General features: G+C 40.5%; 1 protein-coding gene across 1 annotated transcript in view; it reads right to left on the bottom strand.

Annotated features, from left to right (window-relative positions):
* Positions 1-27,065, bottom strand: part of Muc16 (mucin 16, cell surface associated) — a 193,892-nt gene that overhangs the window by 69,324 nt on the left and 97,503 nt on the right. Inside the window, exons 30-44 of the mRNA XM_085844433.1 lie at positions 26,803-26,924; positions 25,972-26,039; positions 24,906-25,072; positions 24,777-24,812; positions 24,555-24,611; positions 20,452-20,576; positions 20,193-20,260; positions 19,423-19,595; positions 19,277-19,312; positions 17,172-17,296; positions 15,496-15,563; positions 4,306-4,478; positions 4,147-4,182; positions 3,184-3,302; positions 2,523-2,590 (exon numbers count right to left, since the gene is read on the bottom strand). Coding sequence (XP_085700559.1) covers positions 2,523-2,590; positions 3,184-3,302; positions 4,147-4,182; positions 4,306-4,478; positions 15,496-15,563; positions 17,172-17,296; positions 19,277-19,312; positions 19,423-19,595; positions 20,193-20,260; positions 20,452-20,576; positions 24,555-24,611; positions 24,777-24,812; positions 24,906-25,072; positions 25,972-26,039; positions 26,803-26,924 — 1,441 coding nt within the window. The remainder of the gene's footprint in view (positions 1-2,522; positions 2,591-3,183; positions 3,303-4,146; positions 4,183-4,305; positions 4,479-15,495; positions 15,564-17,171; positions 17,297-19,276; positions 19,313-19,422; positions 19,596-20,192; positions 20,261-20,451; positions 20,577-24,554; positions 24,612-24,776; positions 24,813-24,905; positions 25,073-25,971; positions 26,040-26,802; positions 26,925-27,065) is intronic.

The raw sequence follows: 27,065 nt of genomic DNA on the forward strand, positions 1-27,065 counted from the left end.
AGCTGGAGCCATGGGTTTCTCCATGTGTACTCTTTGGTTCATGGGAGCTGGGGGGTCTCATTGGTTGATATTGTTGTTTTTCCTATGAGGTTACAAACACTTTCAGCTCCTTCAGTCCTTTCTCTAACTCCTCCTTTGGGGACCCCGTGCTCAGTCCAATAGTTGGCTGCAAGTATCCACATCGGTATTATTTTTTATTTCCTTTTATATTTTTCTTGAGATAGTGTCACCCATTAGAACCTAAGGCTTTCCATTTAGGTTAGGCTGAAGCACTATGCTCCGGTGATCTGCTTATCTCTTCCAAGAGTTAGTTCAATCATATTCTTGAATCAGGGTCTCTCTTGTTTGCCAGACTGCAAGTGGGTTACAAAAATGTTCAACATCCTTAATCATCAGGGAAATGCAAATCAAAACAACCCTGAGATTCCACTTCACACCAGTCAGAATGGCTAAGATCAAAAATTCAGGTGAAAGCAGATGCTGGCAAGGATGTGGAGAAAGAGGAACACTCCTCCATTGTTGGTGGGATTTCAAGCTGGTACAACCACTGTGGAAATCAGTCTGTTGGTTCCTCAGAATATAGGACATAGTACTACCGGAAGATCCGGTGAAGAATAAAAAAATACTGACTGAGAACGTGGGCCCCCGGCTCCCGGCCAGATGGCCTAATTCCCCAGAACGTTTGGGAAAAACAACCACAAAATGTTTCAATGTCCCAGGTGCCTTGAAGTAAATATCCGCCCCTAGACTTCCCCTATTTCCTCTCCGATCCTCCCCCTAGGTTGTGTTTTTTGCCTTTATAAGCCTGCTGGAAAATTCATCATACTCCTCTACCCCTGCGTGGTGTATGGGTCTCGACCTCAGCATGCTGGTTTGTGTGCCATTAAAACTTGTGTGTTTGCAGCAAGTTTGACTGTTGTGGCTTTCTGGGCTCATGATCCCTGAGACTTGAGTGAGGGTCTCCCTTCGGGGGTCCTACACCAGCATTTCTTCTCCTGGGCATATATCCAGAAGATGTTCCAACTGGTAAGAAGGACACATGCTCCACTATGTTCAAAGCAGCCTTATTTATAATAGCTAGAAGCTGGAAAGAACCCAGATGTCCCTCAGTAGAGGAATGGATACATAAAATGTGGTACATTTACACAATGGAGTACTACTCAGCTATTAAAAACAATGAATTCATGAAATTCTTAGGCAAGTAGATACATCTGGAAGATATAATCCTGAGTGAGGTAACCAATCACAAAAGAATGCCCATGACATGCACTCACTGATAAGCAGATACTAGCCCAGAAACTTCAACTACCCGAGATACAATTTGCAAAACACATGAAACTCAAGAAGAAGGAAGACCAAAATGTGGATACTTCACTCATTCTTAGAATGGGGAACAAAATACACATGGACAGAGTTACAGAGACAAATTTCGGAGCTGAAATAGAAGAAAGGACCATCCAGAGACTGCCCAACCTGGGGATCCATCCTATATACAACTACCAAACCCAGACATTATTGCATATGCCAGCAAGATTTTGCTGACAGGACCCTGATATAGGTATCTCTTTTGAGGCTATGCTAGTGCCTGGCAAATACAGAAGTGGATGCTCACAGTCAGCTATTGGATAGAACACTGGTCCCTTAAAGAAGGAGCTAGAGAAAGTACCCAAGGAGCTAAAGGGGTTGGCAATCCTATAGGAGGATCAACAATATGAACTAACCAGTACCTCACAGAACTGTGTCTCTAGTTGCATATCTAGCAGAGGATGGCCTAGTTGGCAATCAATGGGAAGAGAGGCCCTTGGTCTTTCAAAGATCATATGCCCCAGTACAGGGGAATGCCAAGGCCAGGAAGCAGAAGTAGGTGGGTTAGGGAGCAGGATGGGGGGAGAGTATAGGGGACTTTCAAGATAGCATTTGAAATGTAAATGAGGAAAATATCTAATAAAAAAATGAAAAAAAAAAGTGGATAACAAATGCTTGCCACCATACTCAAGAATTTTATGTGGTTTCCTGAGGTTGATTTTAGTTTTTCATGCTTTCATGAGAAGCATTATACCAAATGTCCTGTGGGATGTAAAACAATGACAGGAAGTTTGGTACAGTATTCATATTTTATAGAAAAATATAAATTTCCAGCAATTTCCATAATTTTATTTTTCTTTATATGCGAATAAAATACATATATATGTATATATGTGTGTATGTGAATTTTTTTTTTAGAAGTAGAATTGAGAATCTGAGATAATGCCTCTTTTTGTAAAAGAAAGAAAAGAAGAAGAGAATCTGGAACGTTTGCCTAAAGTTGGTGTCTTATTCTACTGGTAGGCTTGGCAGTGATTTGGGACAGTTATAAGGGAAAGTGGTAGTATCAAGAGATGCATTTTCTTGACACCCCTGATTTCTTAATAGCCGTTTCTTACGAAGACATTGGGGGTTGGGGGAGAACGGGTAGGAAGTAGCTCACACTGGTGGGCCTGAAAGCACAGGAGCTGCCCAGGGTTAACATTTTAAGGACTTACCTGAGCAAAGTCAGTCTGCAGCCAGTGTACAAAGGGCCTATACTGGTGTTCTTAAACAAGGACCCAAGCTGTAGAAAAGAAAATAGAAGGTGAAGCAATGGCACAGGGAAATCAAAGGCAACTTTTGCCCTTTGGTGAACTGCTCTTCTGTTGGTGGTGCACAGTGTTGGTAGGCATAAGTAGAACACACTTGGGATGAACCAGCTGGATAGGTAGTGCTGAAGTTAAGAGGTTATAGGTAAGAGTGATAGGGCTGGAGAGAGTGTGGGTATAGAGATAGGTGGATGGGCCTGGAGTATGCTGTCATGGCTGAAGAACAGTAGAGGTGCCTGAAGAGGAATTCTAGAGATGGCCAGAATGAGGTAGGCAGAGCTGAAGATGGATAAGTGGAGTCAGAGGAGGTAAGGTTGAGATTAGATAGGATGGAGAATGGCATGCTAGTCAGAGATGTTTGGTTCACTAGCTTGGTAGGTTGGATGTCTACAAGGAAATTAGAGAGAGATACATGGGACCAGACAACAGATAGTTCTTGAGGGAAGTGTGTGGTAATAGAGTTTGGTTGAGTGGCTGTGGAAGGGTGCTGGAGAAAGATAGATGTGATAGAGAGGATTCAGGGATGAAGTGAAGCAAACAAAGCAGGAGTAAAATAAATGATACTTGCCAGGCCTTGCAGGATCTTTTCTATGGTGTTAAATTTCTTGGATCCTGGGGACTGCATGTTCTCTGTGTATAGTAGATTGGTGATGGTGAAGTTGAAGGTAAATATCTCCAAGGGTGATTCTATAGTGGTAGGGGACAAGGAGAAGATGAACATTTTGTCATGCCTGGTGATCAATTTAGGGCAGGTAGAACCTGAGGCCATAGTCCTGAGTTTGTCAACATCTCATTGGAGAATACAGTATTAAGTATCCTTGTCTCACTAATTGAAAACAACAGTGTTAAACCATCCTACATTTCAGGTCAGGAAGGAAAACTATGGGAAATAGTTCAGTAGGCAAGACTGTTCTGCAAGCATGAGGACCCGAATTCTGTACCCCAGTACACATGAAATATCTGGATGTGGTGGCACGGGGAAGTGGCTGGTAGTACTGGCACTGGGAAGATGGAGAAGATGGAGGCAGTTGGATGACTGGAGTTTTCAAGCTAGCTAGCCTAGCTAAATATGTGAGCTCTAGTTTAATGAGAGATACTGTCTTAAAAAAATATGGTGAAGGATAATAGAGGAAGACATACCAGGTCAACGATTGGCCTATACAACCATGTAAATATATGCAATTGAACCCATATGGACACATGGCACATACATACAACTCAACAACCCTCCTACACACACATGTACAAGAAAAATGAGAAGTTATAGAGATTAAAAGGGGATATCTTTAGAAAAGAGTCTCATTTATATTTCTATTAAATTGCTCACCAATTTTTCTATACATTGACCCAACTATAATTTAATATTGTTTCTCTGCTGCAGAAGAAATATGGCAGAATGGACCCAACTACGTTGAGCTGCGATTTCAAGGACTTCCTAGCCTGAACACCTGACTCCTTCCTTTTATTTAAAACTGATCAGGGACCCATTCTTCTTCTAAATTGTAATGTGATGAATTTTTTTAATACTCACTGCTGGGGCTGGTTACTGCAGTCTGGTGTGTGTAACCTACAGTGAAAAACCAAATGACAGAGAGTAAGGAGGCTTGAATGTATATGGAGAAAAAAGAATATGCTTAGAGTGAGACAGTTTGGGATTTGTTACAGAAAAGTTCATATGACCACAACTTACCATTGACATAGAGACTATTCTGGTCAAGGCTATAGGGACCTAGTTGAGTGATGTTGTGGGTGAGTTGTTCAAGTTCCAAGTATAATTGTTCTCTGTCCAGGTCAGTTCCTGTGGTGTTTGGGTGGTAAGTACAGACCATGTCTACTCTGGTAGCCTCTCCATCCTTCTTTGGCCTAGGAAGATCAGATAGAGGAGATAGCAATAAATAGGCTGATTAGTGATTTGTTAATTTGATTTTTATCTGCCTGATTATTTTCCAAATAAAGAGAGAAATAAGGTGTGATGGTTTATAAATGCTCAACCCAGGGAGTGGCAGGATTAAAAGGTGTGGCCCAAATAAATGTTTTTATGAGTGCTTTGGTCAAGGTGTCTGTCTACAGCAGTAAAACCCTAACTAAGACATAATGTATAGACTTGGATGGGTAGGGAGCTGAGGAGGAGATGGGAAAATATCAGGGAGGAGAAACTATGATCAGAATATATCCTATAAATTTTCAATAGAAGCAAAAGTCAGATAAAAAGGAATCTGCTAATAGTTTTAAATACTATATAATGACATTTACATTTATGAGTTCCAAAATTATGGGTTTTTTGTATTAAACTTTATAGCATTTAAAAAAAATAGAGGCCGTGAAAGACATGAGATCTAAGTAGAAAATATTTTTCTCTAGCTGCACTATTTGGTAACTGTCAGTGATACACAAGATTTTAAGTTCTTTGAACTTTGATATTTCCATTGGTGCAATGGGGATTATAATTATTACATTGAAAACACTCAGAAAATTATATGAGGGAAACACTGAACTCTATGATTCTAAAACACATGCCAGTTGCACCTTCCCCAAAGTATATTTGTTGATGTGAAGGGATATTTTTGGTTATCATGGCTTTAGGTTGAGAAGATGGAATAATTAATATATGTATCTAGGGAGATTTCTGAGATACACATTATGGTTAATATTGTCAACTTAACATATACTCAAATTATTCATACATAGACCTCTGGGCATGTATGGGGTTATATTAGGTTTATTGGGGTAAAAGTGCCACCCTGAATGTGTTTTACACCTTCTAGGCAACCCATATATAAGAAAGTCTTTCTAATTTGCCAGCAACTTTATTGTCCTTTTGAAGCTCCTATCAGCATTAGTCTTCCATCCTTCTTTGCTATTAGAACCCAGCTTCTTCAGCTTTCAACCATAGACTGGAGACCAATACCTTTCCAATTATTTTCTCAGCCTTCAGTACATGGTTGAGGCATTTACTATTGTAGACTGTACAGTTATTGGGCACTTCACCCCTCTAGAGTGTCATTGTTAGTCTACTCAGCTTGAACCTTGTAAATCAACCTAATAAATCCCTTTGAAAATATGCATCACCCAATAGGTTCTTCTCCCCTGGAGAAACTTGACTAATACAATCCTGTTAAATATCCTACTATATCTAGAACAGCCACCCATAATAATCCCAATATGCAATCTCTCTGTCCTGTACCCTAGTGCCTAGCAAAAATTAACTCCTTGTTGTGTGCGAACCATTGGGGATGGTTGGATGTTCCTCAGACTATATATATATATATATATATATATATATATATATATATATATATATATAATGAGGTACTGAAAAATGATTTATTTGTATTTTCAATATTTTCCAAACTAAAGAAACACATTATGTCGATGAATCATTACTCTAGCTTTTGCAAACATAATTTGACAACATATTTAAATACATTTAATCATACAGAATACATCTATAGTATGCAACAGAAATGAACCAAAATAGATCCCCTTTGGAACACAGGAAGTCTTTTACATCCAGTAGCAGCTGTGGATGACTTACCTCAGCTCTCATTCCCTTCATTTTCTGCACATGTGAGACTGTCTGGGTTGATTGTGACAAGCACACAGAACATATACTTTACACTTTATAGCTACAGAAGGTTTGTTTTAGATGTTACATAACGTGTGATATGAGGCAGATGTACTGTAATGTTTCAGGGTAATTTTGTCAGCCAGAGAAACAGACTGCTGATGGAGTTATTGTTTCCAGAAAGCAATTGAACAGATGCTGCTGAGGTCCCTGGTGAAAACAAGCTCCATTTTCTTTCTTTCTTTCTTTCTTTCTTTCTTTCTTTCTTTCTTTCTTTCTTTCTTTCTTTCTTTCTTTCTTTCTTTCTTTCTCTCTCTCTCTCTCTCTCTCTCTCTCTCTCTCTCTCTCTCTCTCTCTCTCTCTCTCTCTCTTTCATTCTTTCTTTCTTTCATGAGGCAGAGGCAGGCAGATCTCTGTAAGTTGGAGGCCAGCCTGGTATACAGAGTGAGTTCTAGGATACCCTTAGCTACACAGAGAAGGCCTGTCTTAAAAAACAACACACTCACACATTAATATATGCAAATATATTATACATATATGCAAATTAATTGAGATATATGCAGAAATGTTATTTTTATAAGAATATATTTTAATATGTAAAATATTAAGATAATATATAAAATATATAAAATATACATATTTATATTATTTTTTAAAAAAATATTTATTTTAGTTTATGTATGGGTATTTTGCTTATATGTCTCTGTGTGGTATGTGTAAAGGTCAAAATAGGACATCAAATACTCTGGAGCTGGAGTTAAGAGAGGTTATGAGTGCCATATGAGTGCTGGGGGGAAACAATGCTCTTAAACATGGAGCCATCTCTCTAGCCCCTGTTTATACTATCTTTAACAGATCATTGAAATTGTGAAGTGATCAATTGAGTTATGAACCTAACACATATAATCTTTCCTTCTTCATCCTGTTTATTTTAATTAGGTATTTTCCTCATTTACATTTCCAATGCTATCCAAAAAGTCCCCAATACACTCCCCCCCCACTCTCCTACCCACCCACTCCCACTTTTTGGCCCTGGCATTCCCCTGTACTGGGATAATTTGCATATAAAGTTTGCAAGTCCAATGGACCTCTCCAGTGATGGCCGACTAGGCCATCCTTTGATTCATATGCAGCTAGAGTCAAGAGCTCCGGGGTACTGGTTAGTTCATAATGTTGTTCCACATATAGGGTTGCAGATCCCTTTAGCTCCTTGGGTACTTTCTCTAGCTCCTCCATTGGGGGCCCTGTGATCCATCCAATAGCTGACTGTGAGCATCCACTTCTGTGTTTGCTAGGCCCCGGCATTGTCTCACAAGAGACAGCTATATCTGGGTCCTTTCAGCAAAATCTTGCTAGTGTATGCAATGGTGTCAGCGTTTGGAAGCTGATTATGGGATGGATCCCTGGATATGGCAGTCTTTAGATGGTCCATCCTTTCGTCACAGATCCAAACTTTAATTCTGTAACTCTTTCCATGGGTGTTTTATTCCCAATTCTAAGAAGGAGCAGAGTGTCCACACTTTGGTCTTCGTTCTTCTTGAGTTTCATTCGTTTAACAAATTGTATCTTATATCTTGGGTATCCGAAGTTTTTTGGGAAAATATCCACTTATCAGTGAGTACATATTGTGTGAGTTCCTTTGTGATTGTGTTACCTCACTCAGGATGATGCCCTCTAGGTCCATCCATTTGCCTAGGAATTTCATAAATTCATTCCTTTTAATAGCTGAGTAGTACTCCATTGTGTAAATGTACCACATTTTCTGTATCCATTCCTCTGTTGAGGGGCATCTGGGTTCTTGCCAGCTTCTGGCTATTATAAATAAGACTGCTATGAACATAGTGGAGCATGTGTCCTTCTTACCGGTTGGAACATCTTCTGGATATATGCCCAGGAGAGGTATTGCTGGATCCTCTGGTTGTATTATGTCCAATTTTCTGAGGAACCGCCAAACTGATTTCCAGAGTGGTTGTACAAGCTTGCAATCCCACCAACAATGAAGGAGTGTTCCTGTTTCTCCACATCTTCACTAGCATCTGCTGTCACCTGAATTTTTGATCTTAGCCATTCTGACTGGTGTGAGATGGAATCTCAGGGTTGTTTTGAGTTGCATTTCCCTGATGATTAAGGATGTTGAACATTTTTTCAGGTGCTTCTCTGCCATTCGGTATTCCTCAGGTGAGAATTATTTGTTCAGTTCTGAACCCCATTTTTTAATGGGGTTATTTGATTTTCTGGAGTCCACCTTCTTGAGTTCTTTATATATATTGGATATTAGTCCCCTATGTGATTTAGGATAGGTAAAGATCCTTTCCCAATCTGTTGGTGGTCTTTTTGTCTTATTGACGGTGTCTTTTGCCTTGCAGAAGCTTTGCAACTTTATGAGGTCCCATTTATCGATTCTCGATCTTACAGCACAAGCCTTTGCTGTTCTATTCAGGAAATTTTCCCCTGTACCCATATCTTCGAGGCTTTTCCCTACTTTCTCCTCTATAAGTTTCAGTGTCTCTGGTTTTATGTGGAGTTCCTTAATCCACTTAGATTTGACCTTAGTACAAGGAGATAGGAATGGATTAATTTGCATTCTTCTACATGATAACCGCCAGTTGTGCCAGCACCATTTGTTGAAAATGCTGTCTTTTTTCCACTGGATGGTTTTTGCTCCCTTGTCAAAGATCAAGTGACCATAGGTGTGTGGGTTCATCTCAGGGTCTTCAATTCTATTCCATTGGTCTACTTGTCTGTCGTTATACCAGTACCATGCAGTTTTTTATCACAATTGCTCTGTAGTACAGCTTTAGGTCAGGCATGGTGATTCCACCAGAGGTTCTTTTATCTTTGAGAAGAGTTTTTGCTATACTAGGTTTTTTGTTGTTCCAGATGCATTTGCAGATTGCCCTTTCTAATTCATTGAAGAATTGAGTTGGAATTTTGATGGGGATTACATTGAATCTGTAGATTGCTTTTGGCAAGATAGCTGTTTTTACAATGTTGATCCTGCCAATCCATGAGCATGGGAGATCTTTCCATCGTCTGAGATCTTCTTTAATTTCTTTCTTCAGAGACTTAAGGTTCTTGTCATACAGATCTTTCACTTTCTTAGAGTCATGCCCAGGTATTTTATATTGTTTGTGACTATTGAGAAGGGTGTTGTTTCCCTAATTTCTTTCTCAGCCTCTTTATCCTTTGTGTACAGAAAGGCCATTGACTTGCTTGAGTTAGTTTTACATCCAGCTACTTCATTGAAGCTGTTTATCAGGCTTAGGAGTTCTCTGGTGGAATTTTTAGGGTCACTCATATATACTATCATGTCCTCTGCAAGGAGTGATATTTTGACTTCTTTTCCAATTTGTATTCCCTTGATCTCCTTTTTTGTCTAATTCCTCTGGCTAGGACTTCAAGTACAATGTTGAATAGGTAGGGAGAGAGTGGATAGCCTTTTCTAGTCCCTGATTTTAGTGGGATTTCTTCCAGCTTCTCACCATTTACTTAGATGTTGGCTACTGGTTTGCTGTAGATTGCTTTTATCATGGTTAGGTATGGGCCTTGAATTCCTGATCTTTCGAAGACTTTTACCATGAATGGGTGTTGGATTTTGTCAAAGGCTTTCTCAGCATCTAACGAGATGATCATGTGGTTTTTGTCTTTGAGTTTGTTTATATACTGGATTACGTTGATGGGTTTCCTTATATTGAACCATCCTTGCATCCCTGGGATGAAACCTACTTGGTCAGTATGGATGATTGTTTTGATGTGTTCTTGGATTTGGTTAGCAAGAACTTTATTGAGGATTTTTGCATCAATATTCATTAGAGAAATTGGTCTGAAGTTCTCTATCTTTGTTGGGTCTTTTTGTGGTTTGGGTATCAGAGTAATTGTCGCTTCATAGAATGAGTTGGGTAGAGTACCTTCTGTTTCTATTTTGTGGAATAGTTTGTGAAGAACTGGGATTAGATCTTCTTTGAAGGTCTGATAGAACTCTGCAGTAAACCCATCTGGTCCTGGGCTTTTTTTGGTTGGGAGACAATTAATGACTGCTTCTATTTCTTTAGGGGATATGGGACCTGGTATCTGTCTAGAAACTTGTCCATTTCATACAGGTTCTTCAGTTTTGTTGAGTATAGCCTTTTGTAGAAGGATCTGATGGTGTTTTGAATTTCTTCAGGATCTGTTGTTATGTCTCCCTTTTCATTTCTGATTTTGTTAATTAGAATACTTTCCCTGTGCCCTCTAGTGAGTCTGGCTGAGGGTTTATCTATCTTGTTGATTTTTTCAAAGAACCAGCTCCTTGATTGGTTGATTCTTTGAATAGTTCTTCTTGTTTCCACTTGGTTGATTTCACCCCTGAGTTTGATTATTTCCTGTCGTCTACTCCTCTTGGGTGAATTTGCTTCCTTTTGTTCTAGAGCTTTTAGGTGTGTTGTCAAGCTGCTAATGTTTTCTCTCTCTAGTTTCTTTTTAGAGGCACTCAGAGCTATGAGTTTTCCTCTTCGAAATGCTTTCATTGTGTCCCATAAGTTTGGGTATATTGTGGCTTCATTTTCATTAAACTTCAAAAAGGCCTTAATTTCTTTATTCCTTGCTTGACCAAGGTATCGTTGAGAAGAGTGTTGTTTAGTTTCCACGTGTGTGTTGGCTTTCTATTATTTATTTTGTTATTGAAGATCAGCCTTAGTCCATGGTGATCTGATAGGATTCATGGGACAATTTCAATATTTTTGTATATGTTGAGGCTTGTTTTGTGACCAATTATGTGATCAATTTTGAAGAAGGTACCGTGAGGTTCTGAGAAGAAGGTATATCCTTTTGTTTTAGGATAAAATGTTCTGTAGATATCTGTTAGATCCATTTGTTTCATAACCTCTGTTAGTTTCACTGTGTCCCTGTTTAGTTTCTGTTTCCACGATCTGTCCATTGGTGAAAGTGGTGTGTTGAAGTCTCCCACTATTATTGTGAGAGGTGCAATGTGTGCTTTGAGCTTTACTAAAGTATCTTTAATGAATGTGGCTACCCTTGTATTTGGAGCATAGATATTCAGAATTAATAGTTCCTCTTGGAGGATTTTACCTTTGATGAGTATGAAGTGCCCTTCCTTGGCTTTTTCGATGACTTTGGGTTGGAAGTCGATTTTATTAGATATTAGGATGGCTACTCCAGCTTGTTTCTTCCTACCATTTGCTTCGAAAATTGTTTTCTAGCCCTTTATTCTGAGGTAGTGTCTATCTTTTTCTCTGAGATGAGTTTCCTGTAAGCAGCAAAATGTTGGGTCCTGTTTGTGTAGCCAGTCTTTAGTCTATGTTTTTTTTTATTGGGGAGTTGAGTTCATTGATATTAAGAGATATTAAGGAAAAGTAATTGTTGTTTCCTTTTATTTTTGTTGTTAGAGTTGGCATTTTGTTCTTGTGGCTGTCTTCTTTTAGGTTTGTTGAGGGATTACCTTCTTGCTTTTTCTAGTACATGGTTTCCGTCCTTGTATTGGTTTTTTTCTGTTATTATCCTTTGAAGGGCTGGATTCCTGGAAAGATAATGTGTGAATTTGGTTTTGTCATGGAATACTTTGGTTTCTCCATCTATGGTAATTGAGAGTTTGGCTGGGTATAGTAGCCTGGGCTGGAATTTGTGTTCTCTTAGTTTCTGTATAACATCTGTCCAGGCTCTTCTGGCCTTCATAGTCTCTTGTGAAAAATCTGGTATAATTCTGATAAGCTTGCCTTTATATGTTACTTGACCTTTTTCCCTTACTGCTTTTAATATTCTATCTTTATTTAGAGCATTTGTTGTTCTGATTATTATGTGTTGGGAGGAATTTCTTTTCTGGTCTAGTCTATTTGGAGTTCTGTAGGCTTCTTGTATGTTCATGGGCATCTCTTTCTTTAGGTTTTGGAAGTTTTCTTCTATAATTTTGTTGAAGATATTTGCCGGTCCTTTGAGTTGAAAATCTTCATTCTCATCTACTCCTATTATCCATAGGTTTGGTCTTCTCATTGTGTCCTGGATTTCCTGGATGTTTTGAGTTAGGATCTTTTTGTATTTTGTATTTTCTTTGATGTTGTGCCGATGTTCTCCATGGAGTCTTCTGCACCTGAGATTCTCTCTTCCATCTCTTGTATTCTGTTGCTGATGTTTGCATCTATGGTTCCAGATTTGTTTCCTAGGGTTTCTATCTCCAGCGTTGCCTCATTTTGGGTTTTCTTTATTGTGTCTACTTCCCTTTATAGGTCTTGGATGGTTTTATTCAATTCCACCACCTATTTGGTCTTGTTTTCCTGCAATTCTTTAAGGGATTTTTGTGCTTCCTCTTTAATGTCTTCTACCTGTTTAGCAGTGTTCTCCTGTATTTCTTTAAGTGTGTTATTAAAGTTCTTCTTGATGTCCTCTACCATCATCATGAGATATGCTTTTGGATCCGGGTCAAGCTTTTCCGGTGTGTTGGGGTGCCCTGGACTGGGCAAAATGGGAGTCCTGGGTTCTGATGATGGTGAGTGGTCTTGGTTTCTGTTAGTAAGATTATTACATTTACCTTTCGCCATCTGGTAATCTCTGGAGTTAGTTGTTATAGTTGTCTCTGTTTAGCGATTGTTCTTCTGGTGATTCTGTTAGCCTCTATCAGCAGACCTGGGAGACAGGCTCTCTCCTCTGAGTTTCAGTGGTCAGAGCACTCTCTGCAGGCAAGCTCTCCTCTTACAGGTAAGGTGCACAGATATCTGGTGTTTGGACCTCCTCCTGGCCGAAGATGAAGACCCAAAACACGACCTTTCCCAGAAGTTGTGTTGCTTTGGCAGATCACAGAAGCTGTCATTTTGTGTGGTGCACACTCTCACCTGTGCAGACTATGTTCGGTGGAGTCCCGGAACCAAGATGGCTACCACCAATCTAGAGGCAAAAGCCTCCCGGGCAGGGTGGACACCTGTCTTCTGGCCAGGAAGATGGCCGGATGTCTGGGGCCCGAAAAGGGTGCTGCCTCAGTAGCTCTGTGGCTCCCGCCTGTCCCAGAAGCTGTCAGCTTCTGTGGTGCACACTCTCACCTGTGCAGACTAAGTTCAGCGGAGTCCGGGAACCAAGTTGGCTTCCACCTGTCCTGAGGCAAAGGGCTCCCGGGCCAGCTGGACACCTGTTCTCTGGCCTGGAGGGTGGCTGGATGTCTAGGGCCCGAAAAGGGCGCTTCCTCAATGGCTCTGTGGCTCCTGCCTGTCCCACAAGCTGCCAGGTTCTGTGGTGCACACTCTCACCTGTGCAGACTAAGTTCCTAAGTTTGGTGGAGTCCCGGAACCAAGATAGCTCCCGCAGATCCTGAGGCCAAGGGCTCTCAGGCTGGGCAGACACCTGTCCTCTGGCCGGGAGGGTGGCCGGATGTCTGGAGCCCGAAAAGGGTGCTGCCTCAGAGGCTCTGTAGCTCCCGCCTATCCCAGAAGCTGTCAGCTTCTGTGGTGCACTCTCATCTGTGCAGACTAAGTTCAGCAGAGTCCCGAAACCAAGATGGCTCCCGCTGATCCTGAGGCAAAGGGCTCCTGGGCCGGGCAGAGACCTGTCCTCTGGCAGGGCAGGTGATCGGATCACCTGAAGTCTTAAGATCCTGTGGCTGGTGTTGTGAGTAGCTGGCGGGTGTCACCTGACTCTGTGCCCTAGCAACCCTGTGCTGGTCTGACCGGAAGGTGCTTGTCCCCCTACTCAGGTCAGGTTTTCTGCTTCCCTAACTAATGCAGTCTCAGGTCCCTCGCGATTGGATTGGAGCAGATGCTGTGTCCCCCTCACCAGAAGTCTTAAGATCCCGTGGCGGGTGTCGTGGGTAGCTGGCGGGTGTCAGCCGACTCTGTGCCCTAGCTACCCCTTTCCCTCAGACTATATTTAAAGGCTGTAGAGCATATCTCTCTCTTTTCTTTTTACTCTTTTTTTAATTAGGTATTTTCTTCATTTACATTTCCAATGCTATCCCATAAGTCCCCCAAACCCTCCCGTCCACTCCCCTCCCCACCCACTCCCCCTTCTTGGCCATGGTGTTCCCCTGTACTGAGGCATATAAAGTTTGCAAGACCAAGGAGGTCTCTCTTCCCAATGATGGCTGACTAGGCCATCTTCTAATACATATGCAGCTAGAGACACAAGCTCCGGTGTACTGGTTAGTTCATATTGTTGTTCCACTTATAAGGTTGTAGACCCCTTTAGCTCCTTGGGTACTTTCTCTAGCTCCTCCATTGGGGGCCCTGTGTTCCATCCAATAGATGACTGTGAGAATCCACTTCTGTGTTTGCCAGCTGAGCATCTCTTATAGAGGATAGGGCATATCCCTTATTTTATTTGTAATTTCCAGGTTTTATTTCCATGTTATTTCTAAGAAGTACTGTGTGAGGACCAATGTCTGTGACATCTGTTACTCCACTGATCATCGAGATTGATTTGGATGATTCAATTGGCTTAGTAGGTTTCTACTTTCTCTTTTACCACCAAAATGCATTCCTTGCAAAGCTGTATGGTTAGTTGAAGTGGATGACTTTCTAGATTAGAGGAAGACTGGTCTTCAATTAAGGGTATAGGAGTAGTTGTGATTCCTTGGAAAGAATATCCAAAGAAGTTATCATGAAATACTGTGCAATATTAAATCTTATATATTCTCTAGATGTTCACACTGCAAAAGCATGGTACCTATGGTGGTGCTTCTGGGAAGTGTGAATTGCTGGAGAGGAGGGGCTAAATGTGAGGTTTTTTGATTATTTAGGGGTGTGTTCTCAAGGAAACTGTAGGACTCTAGCCTGTTTCTTTCTTTTGTTTTGGGTCTGGATGTGTTCAATTTAACTCTGTTGCCACTCCACTAACCAAAAGCAAGGATCTACCTAATTGTAGACAGAGGTAGCTCTAAATCTGTGATCAAAACTAAACTTTCTCTTAGGTTTGTGATATAGCCCAGTCGGTAGAGTGCTAGTTCATGAGGTTCAGTGTGCCATCACTCTAGCACGACACTCACTGGGCCTGGTATCATGCATCTGTAATCCCAGTATTCAAGAGGTAAAGGCAAACGTATCAGAAGTTCAAGGTCATGCTCAGATACATACTGAATTTTTGTAAACCTGGATGTGTCAAACAAAAACACCTTTTCAATGTGAGCTTATTATTTCAGGGTTTCTCATTATGTTTTGTTTGTTTCAGTGATAGAAACTAATATATATACTTTGGAAGATTAAAGTTCATAAGACAAAGAAAATAGAATCAGGCCTAACTCAGGGAATGCAAAAAGGCTGAGAACAAAAAGACCTAGGCATAGAGAAGTAAGTATGGAAACTCTACCATGTCTTTCTGGGTGGTCACCTCTATAGGTCTCACCTGAGTGATGTCAGTCTGCAACCAGAATACAGCAGGCCAACATGGGTATTTTGGAACAAGGGTTTAAGCTGTGAAGAAGAGAGAAGGTCCAGTTAATGGTCTGAGTAGGGAAAAGTGGGAGGGGCAAGAGAAAAAGAAGTGTTATACTAGAAACACTATGTGTCGTAAGGGAAGATGTTTGTGAGATTGGATGGGTGAGAGAGGCAGTAGAAATATAGACCAATTAGAATTTGTAGCAAGGGCATTCATAAGTGTGAAAATAAGAATGTGGTATAAACCAGTGGTAGGTAATAAAAGTAAGTGGGAAGGATGGCAAGTGCGCTAGAGTGAGTACAGGGTCATTCAATGAGTGTGGTAATGGAGGTATGAGTGGAGATCAGAGAGCTGGAACAAGTACCAGTGGGTATAGGAAGAGAAAAGTAGAAAGGATGGGATGGGTGGACATAGTACTGATGTAATATGAGAGATCTGAGCAGACATCAGAATGAAGTATAAGAGAGAGGCAAAGGCAGTATTAGATTGGAGGAGGGCTGTAGTGAATGGGCTGGGAATCAGGACAATGGTATGGCAAGAGTAGGTGGGTGGGACCTATAACTCTGGGTAAGGCAAGGACAGGTGGGTAGGTCACCAATGGTAAAGGCAAAGTATGTAGGCATGGATAGAGTATGTAGGCATGGATAGAGTGGGTAGTCAGGTCATAAGTTGTTGAAGCAAAAGAGAGGTAACCAAGGCTGGGAAAAGTAGGTGAAGCAAAATATAGCAAGACAGATGTGGTAGGTACCAGTAAAAAAGGTGGGGAAAGGGAGGTGAACAAGTCTTGAATTCATGGACAAGTGATAAGTGGAAATGATAAGAAGGGGATAGGTGGACTGGGAGCAGAATATAAGTAAACATTCATAGGTGGGGCAAAAGGGGGTTGTGGGTAGGGCCTTTGTGAATAGATGGGGCAAGTAAAACCGTGGTATGTTAGGATTAGGTGGATGGGACAACAATAAATAGGATAAGGGAGGGAGCAAGTCACCAGTGGAAAAAGCAAGAGAAGTAGGTAGGGATAGAAGTGGTAAGCAGGGTACCATGGAAGGTCACAGGAGAAATATGGGTAGAAATAAATGGCAGACCAAGACAGGGAGGTAGTGGGTAGGGCTTTAGTAAATTGGTTGGACAAGTAGGTAGTAGGTAGTGTAATCTTTAGATAGGGCAAGAAGAGGTGAGAAGGGATGGGAAAAGGCAGGTAGAGGCTCAATAGATATTATAAAAGTAATCTAAGTGAGCATTAGTTGGGATAGTAACAGAGGGATATGAGTGTGGATAGAGTAGGTGGGCCAACTATCAGTGACTAGAACTAGAGACAGGTAGGCTGTGCTGCAAGAGGCAGAAGGTATAACAGTGAATGAGGCAAGGAGGCAGAGATATAGTGAGCGAATGGTGGCATCAGTGAGCCAGTTAAGGGTGGAGGAAGATGAATGGTGTAGTTGAGTCTTAAGTAGGTAATCAAGGTACCATTGAGTGTGACATGTAGGATGTGGGTATCTAATGGTAGATAAAACAAGAAAGAGAACTGGATGGAGTTTTAGTGCATGAGTTTAGGAAATCAGGGGGCAGGTATGGCTGAAGTGAGCAAACAGGACCAAAGATGATAGACTAGGTGAGGTAAGAGAGATGGGCAAAAATCTTACCAGGAGCTTCAGGATTTTCTCCACTTTATTGAACTTGGCTGATCCTGGGACCCACATGTCATTCGTGTGGGGTAGGTTGGTGATAGTGAAGTTAAGAGTGCACCTTAGCAGAGCAGAGCTCAAGGCTGCAATTAGATTAGGAGAGAAGTTAAGTCATGAGTCATACAGGAACTAGATTTAGGGTTTAGGATATATTTTATATTCATATCACTGGGACCTATGTATTCACATGTAGGACAACAGTTCGAAATGCCTCTGCCAGAATTAAACAATGAAACCTCTTATTTTGAATGATATGAATACCCATAATGAAACACTTATTTACAATTAAAATATAAGAGTAATATACTTTCAGCCTTGGTAAGATACCACATTTTACAGCAGACAGCAGTTCTTGCTGAGACCCATAACTAGTTAAAATTCTGAGAATAACTTTTAATGCTTAGGTATACACAGAACATCTGTATCACCCCCTCCAAAACTCAGGGATTATCACAAAAGAATAGGAGGAAATAAGATAAAAGGAAGATGTAAGGGACCTCTATGGAATGCTGTCTTTAACACACTCCATGGTTGATACACTTAAATTCACAACAGCTGTTACCTATACAAAGTTCCAACATTGATGGAGGAGGGGCTCATTTAGCCCATCCCTTGCTGAGGAGCTATTAGCAAGTAATGGCTTCTGGGGGTAATGGTAAAAACATGCTTTGCAGTTATGTAACCACTGGTTAATTGCCCATGCTTTAATCACTGCTTTTGACTAATTGTTTTCTTTATCTGTTGATTCCCTTCATGCCACAGCATGGCAGCTGTACATAGCTTTATCTATGCATCACTAACAGGTTTGCTCATTGGGGCATGTCCATCAGAGGAGGAGACCCTGGATGTCTAGGGCACAGGGTCAATTTCTCCAAGCAGGATCAATTGTCAGCTCAGAGTAAAGCCTTGAGTCAGAGTGTTCCGAAAAGAAGCAAAAGCATTTAGAGCCATGGAATCTATGCACTTGGTCATATATGTATGTGGATGTGTGGTGTGCATACATGTGGACATATGTGTATGCAGGTACATGTACACATGCATGAGACCCAAGGTTAATGTCAGGTGTCTTCTCCAGTCATATATAAAGGCAAGGTCTCTTGCAGGGAACCCAGAGCTTGCCCTTTCTGCTAGTATGGTCTTTCTAGTTTGTTACAGAGAGTCCCTGTACATTCCCTCTTGCATTCTGGGAAGCTGCTATGCTCATCCAGATTTTATGAGGGTTCTGAGAACACAAACTCACAAACTCTGGTTCTCAAGTTTATGTAGCAAGTACATTATTTATTAAACTACCTCAGCACAGCTCTATTTCACCAAGATAACAACTGAGAAAGAACAACAGAGACTTACCTCTGGCTTCCAAACTCATGTGCATGCATACACACACACTCACTCACACACACATTCACACAGTTGTATTGGTCATTTGGTCAAGTGACTCAAATTGGGAAGCTGATAAATTCATGGATTTATGTTTTATGCATTGCTTTCTGTACAAATTTGTTCTTTACTAACTGATCTGCTACCTAATACTGTTTCAAGGCGTTGAGAAAGATTTAGAAGTCAGTAGACACCTACATTATGAGGTAGGCAACAGAGAATGGCTTTGAAGGCTGATTATGGGGTGGGAAATAGTATACTAGAGAATTATCAGACCTTTGAAGATCCTCTATCACTATCAAGGGTCAACCTTGGGATGCTGTGGGACATACCCCTAAGTCCCCTCTCCTGCTTCCTGCAATTACAGGAGCCACTAGAATTATTTTCAGAGAAAATTTTACCTGTGGGATTGGAGATGAGATTTGGTATATTTGAAGAAACAATGCTAATCATAGAGACTGCGTGGAGAAAAGATATCCATTTAAAGTAGAGGCATCATCTATGTAGAGATACCTTGAATGGTGTCCTAATCTGGGTTCTGTTAGGTTTTAAATTGCTATTCATTCTCACCTTGGAAGTTCAGTGAAGAATGAAGTGGGAGCAATGGGCTTTTACCTTCTTTTATTTCAAAGAGCTAGGTTTAGTGATAAGTGTGGTAGGAAATTAAGGAAACTTAGAGTGCTCACCTCTGGGGGTAGTAACCAGGATCTGGTCTGTGTAACCTACAGAGAAAATAGGAGATTCAAACTGTAGTAGAATTGAGGGAAAGGGAGTCTGGAAAGAGAAGGTGTGGGCTCTCCAATATAGCAAAGCATAGATGGCTTATGCTCACCGTTGACATAGAGACTGTTCTGGTCCAGGATATAGGGGCCCAGCTGGGTGACACTCTGGGTCAGATTGCTCAGCTCCTCATATATCTGTTCACTTTTCAGCCTGTGGCCAGCAGGGTCTAGGTGGTAGGTACAAGTGGCATCCACTCCTGTGGCTGCCCTATTTTTCTCTGGTCTGGAAAGGTTAAAGAAGAAGAATGATGGTAAATGGATTCCCTGAGGAGGGATTCTGAGACCCCTGGATCACAGAGGAACAGAAATATCTGATAGAGACTTACAAAGTCAGTTGTACATTTTCTATCTTATTGACTTCCAGTAATGTGTGACCCTGGGCAGACAGTGAGTCAGAAATTTTTATCAGTTACAAGAATCACATAAACAAGTGCAGGTTATGGGAGAAGGAGAGATCATAAATGGGACATATGAAGAATAATAATCAGAACACCAAAGGTCAAAAAATAGTGAGCATAAAGGGCATATTTGCCTTAAGAGAAATCATGCGGGTCAGCATTAGGGTCCACAGGAAATGTTCTTTTATTTCAAAGTAAGGAGAGGAAGGAAGGAATCCAGAGTGGATGATCAGAAAGAAGTTGCAGTTTTGTTGATGGATCGTGGAACAAGTGGTAGAATCAGGAGACATTTTGGTACCAGATATGGTACTTCCTGAATTCTCCTGTGCATAAGACATGCAGAAGTAGAGGGAGGAATTTGAACACAATCTTTGATCTGAGAGAACTTTAAGTAACTGTAGCCTGATATTTTAAGGACTCACCTGAGTAAGGTTATCCTGCAGCCAGAATACAATTGACCAACACTGGTTTTGATGAACAAGGGTCTGAGCTGTGAAGAAGGAAGAGAGGGATGAGGAGGAGGAATGAGTGATAGAGAAGAGAGAAGTGAAATTTACAAAGCAGACAATAGGAGTTGGACTTGCATATGCATAGTCAGGATGACAGAGGTAGTGAGTGGTTTCTTCAAGGGGCATAGCATGGCCAGTAGGTGGGGATGGATGCAATGAGCAGGACTCTTACCAGGCTTTGTAGGGTTCTCTCAGTGACATTGAACTTCCTGGATCCAGGGCGACCCATATCCTTCTCAAACTCCAGGTTAGTGATGGTAAAATTGATGGTGAAAGGTACCAGGACAGGGCTGGTTGCTGCAGAGGGGATGGCAGAAAGACAGGAGCTCATGCTTTTGTTTCTCTCTGGACTTCAGGACTGGGCAACAACTATGTACATATTTAAGTACTGCGATGATTTGTTTCTGTAAGAAGCACCAGTTCTTTATGGGGGTTGAGGGGGAGAGACCTTACCAGATCTTCAACTTAATTACCAAAGATAACGTGTAGGCTTGCTGTATAGAGGTAACTTCACCATGAAGCAGAATGAAAGTATATCTTTCTCTCCAGGTAGCTATCATGCCTGTAGTCACCCCTTGCTTCTGAGATTTTATGATGTAAATCTATTTTTCTCTGTTTTATTTTTCAAGTTTACTATGCTGGGCACTTGCAAGCCTATAATGTGCTTGGACCATACCCTTCCCTCACACAGCTCATAGCCTTCCACTTTTTTTTTTTGTTCCCACCTCCCACCTCTCCTTTTCCATCTGTTCCCTATGACAGAAACACTTTAACTTTTTATAATCTATTCATAAATATTATATATAAACACATATGGAACCTAAGATGCACAAATGAGAGGAAACATATTTGTCTTTCTGAGTCTAACAATTCCCAACGTATAGCCAGTTACATCGGTTTTCCTACAATTGAGATAGTTTATTCTTCATAGCTGCAATGTTCCCTTGTCCATATGTAGCACATACTCTTCACTGATTCTTTTGTAGACATTACAGTTGGTCCTAAAACTCAGCTATTATGAAAAGTGTTGCAATAAACACTGATATGAAAGCTTCTCTGATCCTATGATGACCCAGGGTCTTTGGGTACACACAATGGTACAATAGGGTCATATATTAGCACAAATACAAACAGCCAGAAAAATGTAGATAGAAACTCTACTAAGATTTCATTTCACGTTTCTCAGAATGGTAGTCATCAAGAAAACAAACAGCAGTATAAGGATGTAGAATTCTTGTATACTGTGAGTAGTAAGTTATGTTATTCCCACCATGATGGAAACCATGACAAAGGCTTCTGAAAAATAATCTACACCTTTTCTTAGAGATGCACATATTTATTATTGATTATTAACTAAGGCATTAAATAGTGTGTCTAACTGGAAGAAAAAATTGTACTGGCTACACAATTGTAGTAATTTCATGGCTTCAGATGGTTTGCTACATATATCTATAAACTCTTACAGTAGAATCTTATTTTTATGATACTGACATTCCAAGGTTTATCACATAAACCTTATAATAGTTAGTAGAAGATAATTTTTCCTTTTTGTATTTGTGTTTATATATATTTATGCATTTGCAACCAGAGATCATATCTTCTGTCTTCTATTTTTTTTTTGTCCTTTTTTTGTTTTCTTTTTTGAGAAAAGATCTCTCACTGAATGTAGAACTCAGTGACTTGCCTAGACTAACTGACTCATAGACCTCAGGAATGAATGTTTCTGTTTACATGAGTGCTGCAGAGATAAACTTGGAATCTCATGACTGTGTTAGAAGCACTTTACTTGACTGACCAATTATTCTAATCCTAATGTGATTTTTTTTTTCACAGCAAGACTTTTTTTGGTAGTTCTTACACTTTTATGGCCTAGGCAATGTGCTGTCCAATAAGAAAAGATGCTAGTAACCACAGGAAATTTCTTGTAGACAGATCCAATTCTGTTCATTCTGACAGTTGACTTGTCATAATAAAAAGTGGGGAGTGAGTAGCCAAGATCACACAAAATCGTCATGCACTATAAAATGAACTATGGTTTCTAATCTTGGCCCTTGGACATTCATTGCCATGAATTATGCAGACAAAAGCCCTTTATTTATTAATTGTCAAGTAGCCAAGACACACATGTATTTGCAAATGACCTTCACTCTCATTTCATCAATCAACTCAAGAAAAAATATTTCTTAACACAACATGCTGGTCAGTTGGTTAGTTATGGAAATTAAGTGGCTGGTCTCAACTGCTTTATTATATAAATTTATTCTTAGTTAATAAGTCCACCAGTTTCTATCTCTGAACAGACTAAAGAAAAAATTTATAAATGAGAGGCCAACAAGATAGAATAATTGGTAAAGTGACTACTGCACAAGCATGAAAATTTAAGTTCAGGTTTCTAGCACCCATGTTTAAAAGGGTGAAAGAGGAGAAGCCAAGCACTCTTGTGCAGGTCTGTAACCACAGCTTTAAAGGGGCAGAGACAGGTGCACCCCTGGAATGCAAGGGTTAGCCAGCCTAATTGAATTGATAAGCTATAGCTTTTATGTGAGAAACTGTCTTTAAAAATGTGGAGAAGCTGGAGAGACTGTCACAATTCACTTAATAGCATTAAGTGGTGTTAATGTAATCTCCACTTTACAGATGGAAAGTATGGCTAATGGGAAGCTGAATAATTTTTTCCAGTTCATGCAACCACAAAGATGAAGATATGCATATAAATAGTAGCCATGATATGTATTATTGCATTAATTTATTGCCCACTTAATATGTGAGAAGTGGTGCTCTTATATTAGGTCTATATTATTTTTGTATTTTAAGTAATTTTTAATTATTTAAATATATTTATATGTCTGTCTGAATGTGTGCCATATTTACAAAAACCCTTTGGGGCCAGAGAAGACATCAAATCCCCTACAAATAGAGTAAAGGTGAGTGTGGGTCTTCTGGAAAAACAATCTTCAACCACTGTGTCATCCTTCATTTTCATAGTTGTATATTTCAAGTGTTGATTATCAATGGTTCTTTCAACATAAACCCTGGGGTTTCATACAAGACAATATCATAGCAGTGTAAGTTTTAGGAATCTCGGTGTGGTTTGAATGAGAAATGTTGCTGAAAGGCTCACGTGCTTGATTTCTTGGTCTCCAGCTGGAAGAATTGGTTGAGAAAGTTGTGGAACCTTTAGGAGGTGGAGCCTTGCTGGAGGAAGTGAGTCCAGTCTCACTTTCTTTCTATTTCCTGACTTCAGAGGCAGTAAGAACAATCATCCTTCATTCCTACCACTATGCCTTCTCTTCCATGACAGATTCCTGCAAAGGATAACTCAGAACAAAGCTTGATGTCCCAAAGGAGCTACTTGTGGAGTATTTTGTCACCACAATGAGAAATTTAACAAACTAGTATGTCACCAGATTATACACTTCACACTACTAGAGTCAAACAATACAAGTTGTTTATAAGCACCAAATCTCAGTGATAAGCAGATAGATTTTTCTTGTTCTATTTAAAAACCTTTTTGGTACCTTTGTCAGTTTTAATATAGAAAATATTGCAGAATAAGTGGGGAAGGAATGCAGGAGACCAAAATTCTAGGTTCATAGATTTTGGACAAATCAAGCCTTTAAAATTCTGCTAAAAAGAACTATACTTTTGTGATCAAGAAATTAGCAGAAATAATATCTATTTAATCTATTAAATAACAAAGGTATTTTTTTCTTTTCCCCTCCCCCTAAAAAACCAAAACAAACAAAGAAACAAATAAACGAATGAACAAAAAACAACTAGCTCCTATGTAGTCCAGGCCAGCTTCTGATCCTTTCTCCACCTCTCAAGTTACAAGTATGAACTGCAAGGCTCACTTGATGTGATGCTGTTTGTAACTTTGTGCATGCTCAGGAACCATTCTGCCAACTAAGCTACATACTCAGTGCCAAAACATAGTTATTAAAACAAAATTATGCTGATTGTTTATTTGATAAACTAGGGATTTGATCAATGAAGAGCCATTACAAACTAAATAAATACCCTCATCAACTTGCCATGGTAGGGTGTATACTAGTTATAGATGTTGGATGGTGTAGAATTCAAGGGCCAAAGGTGTTAAAAATGGGTTCTAGGGAACTTTTTAGGTGTTTGGTTAGTGTTTAGTAATCAAAAATTCCCCAGAGACCTGAGAAGACTCTACTAAATCTCTTTGGTGTCCTCCAAAATTTTTTATCTTCCTCAGATCTCTGCTTATTTTTAAATGACTTGCAGATCTAAACAGTGGAGAATTCATACCTGTTGGGGTAGAAGAAATGTTTGGCATTCCTTCAGAAACAGTGGCCATCACTGAAACTGAAAAAAAAATTCAAGTGTTTTAACTGCAGACCCTACCCATGAGGAGACATAAGGAAGTGACCCCTTCCTTGTTCCTCCCTAAATAAAGGTGGGTTGCAGACATGGAATAGAGATTCAGACTCATGGGCTTAGTAATAAATAATGAAGATTCAAGATACTTACGCCTGGAGGTGGTGGACAGAATCTGTTGTGTATAACCTATATAGATAATGAAAAGGGAGTGAAAATTGGGTGGGATTGGAAAAGTTGGGGTGTGGGAGGAGAACACTGGGACTCTGAAATATAGCTCACCATTGACATAGAGACTGTTTTGGTCCACGATGTAGGGCCCTAGCTGCATGATGTTCAGTCTTTTCAGCTCCCAGTATACATGCTCTCTGTCTAGCCCTTGATTAGAAATGTTGGGGTGGTAGGTACAGATGGCATCTATTCCTGTGGCAGTCCCATTATGCTCAAGCCTGGGAAAAGCAGGCAAGGGAATTGACATTAAATGGGTCATCTGCAGAGGGACCCAGAGGTGTCTGGGACAGGTATGAAAGCGCCAGGAGAAATGGAACATCTGGTGTATCACTGAAAAGTCAGGCTTATACTCTATGAATATGACAACTTCTATGCACAGAATTTAAATCCTCAATTCCCTCAATTCTCCTTTTTTTCAAAGTCAGAGAAAAAGAATTAAGAATGTCTGAGGATTAGGATCCTGTTGCAGGCTATGAGGACAGCCGAGTATAAATGGAAGAAGGATCAGGAGCTAATTTGTAACTGGAGGTCATGTGTTCTACATTTTCCAGTGATGAGGACATTAAAAACAGAAGGCAAGATGACTAAACTAGCCTAGAAATACCTGAGGAAGGACTGGTCCAACATAACTGTGATATGTTTGTGTGTGTGTGTGTGTGTATGTGTGCATATGTGTATATGTATGTGTGTGTTCATGCTTATGTATGCATTTAAATATCAGAGTGTTTATTCTACCTATCTTGATAGCATCTATCTTGACTTTTGTTTTTGAGATAGTGCTCTCAATCTCTCTCTCTCTCTCTCTCTCTCTCTCTCTCTCTCTCTCTCTCTCTCTCTCTCTCCCTCCCCTCTCCCCGTCCTCCCCCCCTCCCCCCCTCTCCCTCTCTCTTTCTTTCTCTCTCTCTCTGTGAGGCCTAAGACTTAGCTAACTGGCCATGCAATCACCAGGACCATCCAGAACATACTTCTCTACCACTGTGTTTACAAGCACATGTTGCCATGACTGACGTTTCAGGTAGGTGCTGGGGATCAAACTTAGGTCTTCATGGTTGGTCAGCACACACTTCATTGACTGAACTATATCTGCAGGTCCTGGCCTATTATTATAAGGTCTCACCTGAGCAAGATCAGTCTGCATCCAGAGAATAAGGGGCCAACACTGGTTTTACTGAATAATGCTTTGAGCTGTTGAGAAAGGTGAGAGGCATGAGAACTATGCTGAGGATGAGGGTAAGGAAGACATGAGAAGAGCAAGCTGTTATCCATGTGCAGGTCTTTCACTTATGAGCTATGTATGAAGTTGGGGCCTCTTTCATGGTCATGTGTAAGTAGAGGTTCTGATGCTAACCATGATTCTTGATTTGTCAATAAAGAAGGGGAGGACAATTGCTAGACAGAGGGTACAGATTGAACTTCTGGATCCCCGAAGAAAAAGCAGATGCAAGGAAGGAGAGTGACCTTTTTTTGCCATTCTAGGGAGGAAGAAAAATACAGCAATCATGTAAGGTCTCGGGAAGAGCTTGGGCCTCTGGCCTCTGCTACAAGCAGGTGTCCAAAGATGTTTGGCAAGGTCTAGCTGGGATTAGCCACTGACATTTAGGGCAAGTGGAGAGATGGAGATAATAAATTGGAAAGGGCATGCTTTTTCATGTGGGAAATATCTGTGCCCAGGAATTGTGCTAAGAAAGCAATTTATAAGGAATTGACTGTGTGTGTGTGTGTGTGTGTTTTATTCACAGATTCAAGGGTCCCAGGAAGGGGCTGGTGGAGCTGTCACCTATTGGAGCTAAAGGTGGATGGAAAGGGAAGCTGGGAGTTGGTAGTTCTACTTTTTTTCTGGGAAAACTCAGTAGTGATTTTAAAACTACACTCAACAATCATGAATAGGGTTGGTGAGTGTTACTTTCTTCTGTAGGTGGGCTTGTATACACTGGAGTGGGTGTCTCACCAGTTTCTGCAAGATTCTTTCAGTGGTGTTGAACTTCCTGGATCCAGGGTGATGCATGTTCTCCACATACTCCAGATTAGTGACAGTGAAGTTGATGGTAAAAGGAACCAGCACAGAACCTGCTACAGTAAAACTTCCTTTCACTGCAGGGATGAGAGAGACACGTGCGTTAAAGTTATTTAACTACTTTTCTCTCTAAACTAGGGCTGGGGCATCACCTATGGGTATCTCTATTACTCAGAAGAGATTTCTTTAGAAGTGGA

The sequence above is a fragment of the Mus caroli genome, unplaced genomic scaffold (genome assembly GCF_978045245.1).
Source record: "Mus caroli unplaced genomic scaffold, Mus_caroli_1 scaffold_11, whole genome shotgun sequence".
Lineage (NCBI taxonomy): Eukaryota > Metazoa > Chordata > Mammalia > Rodentia > Muridae > Mus > Mus caroli.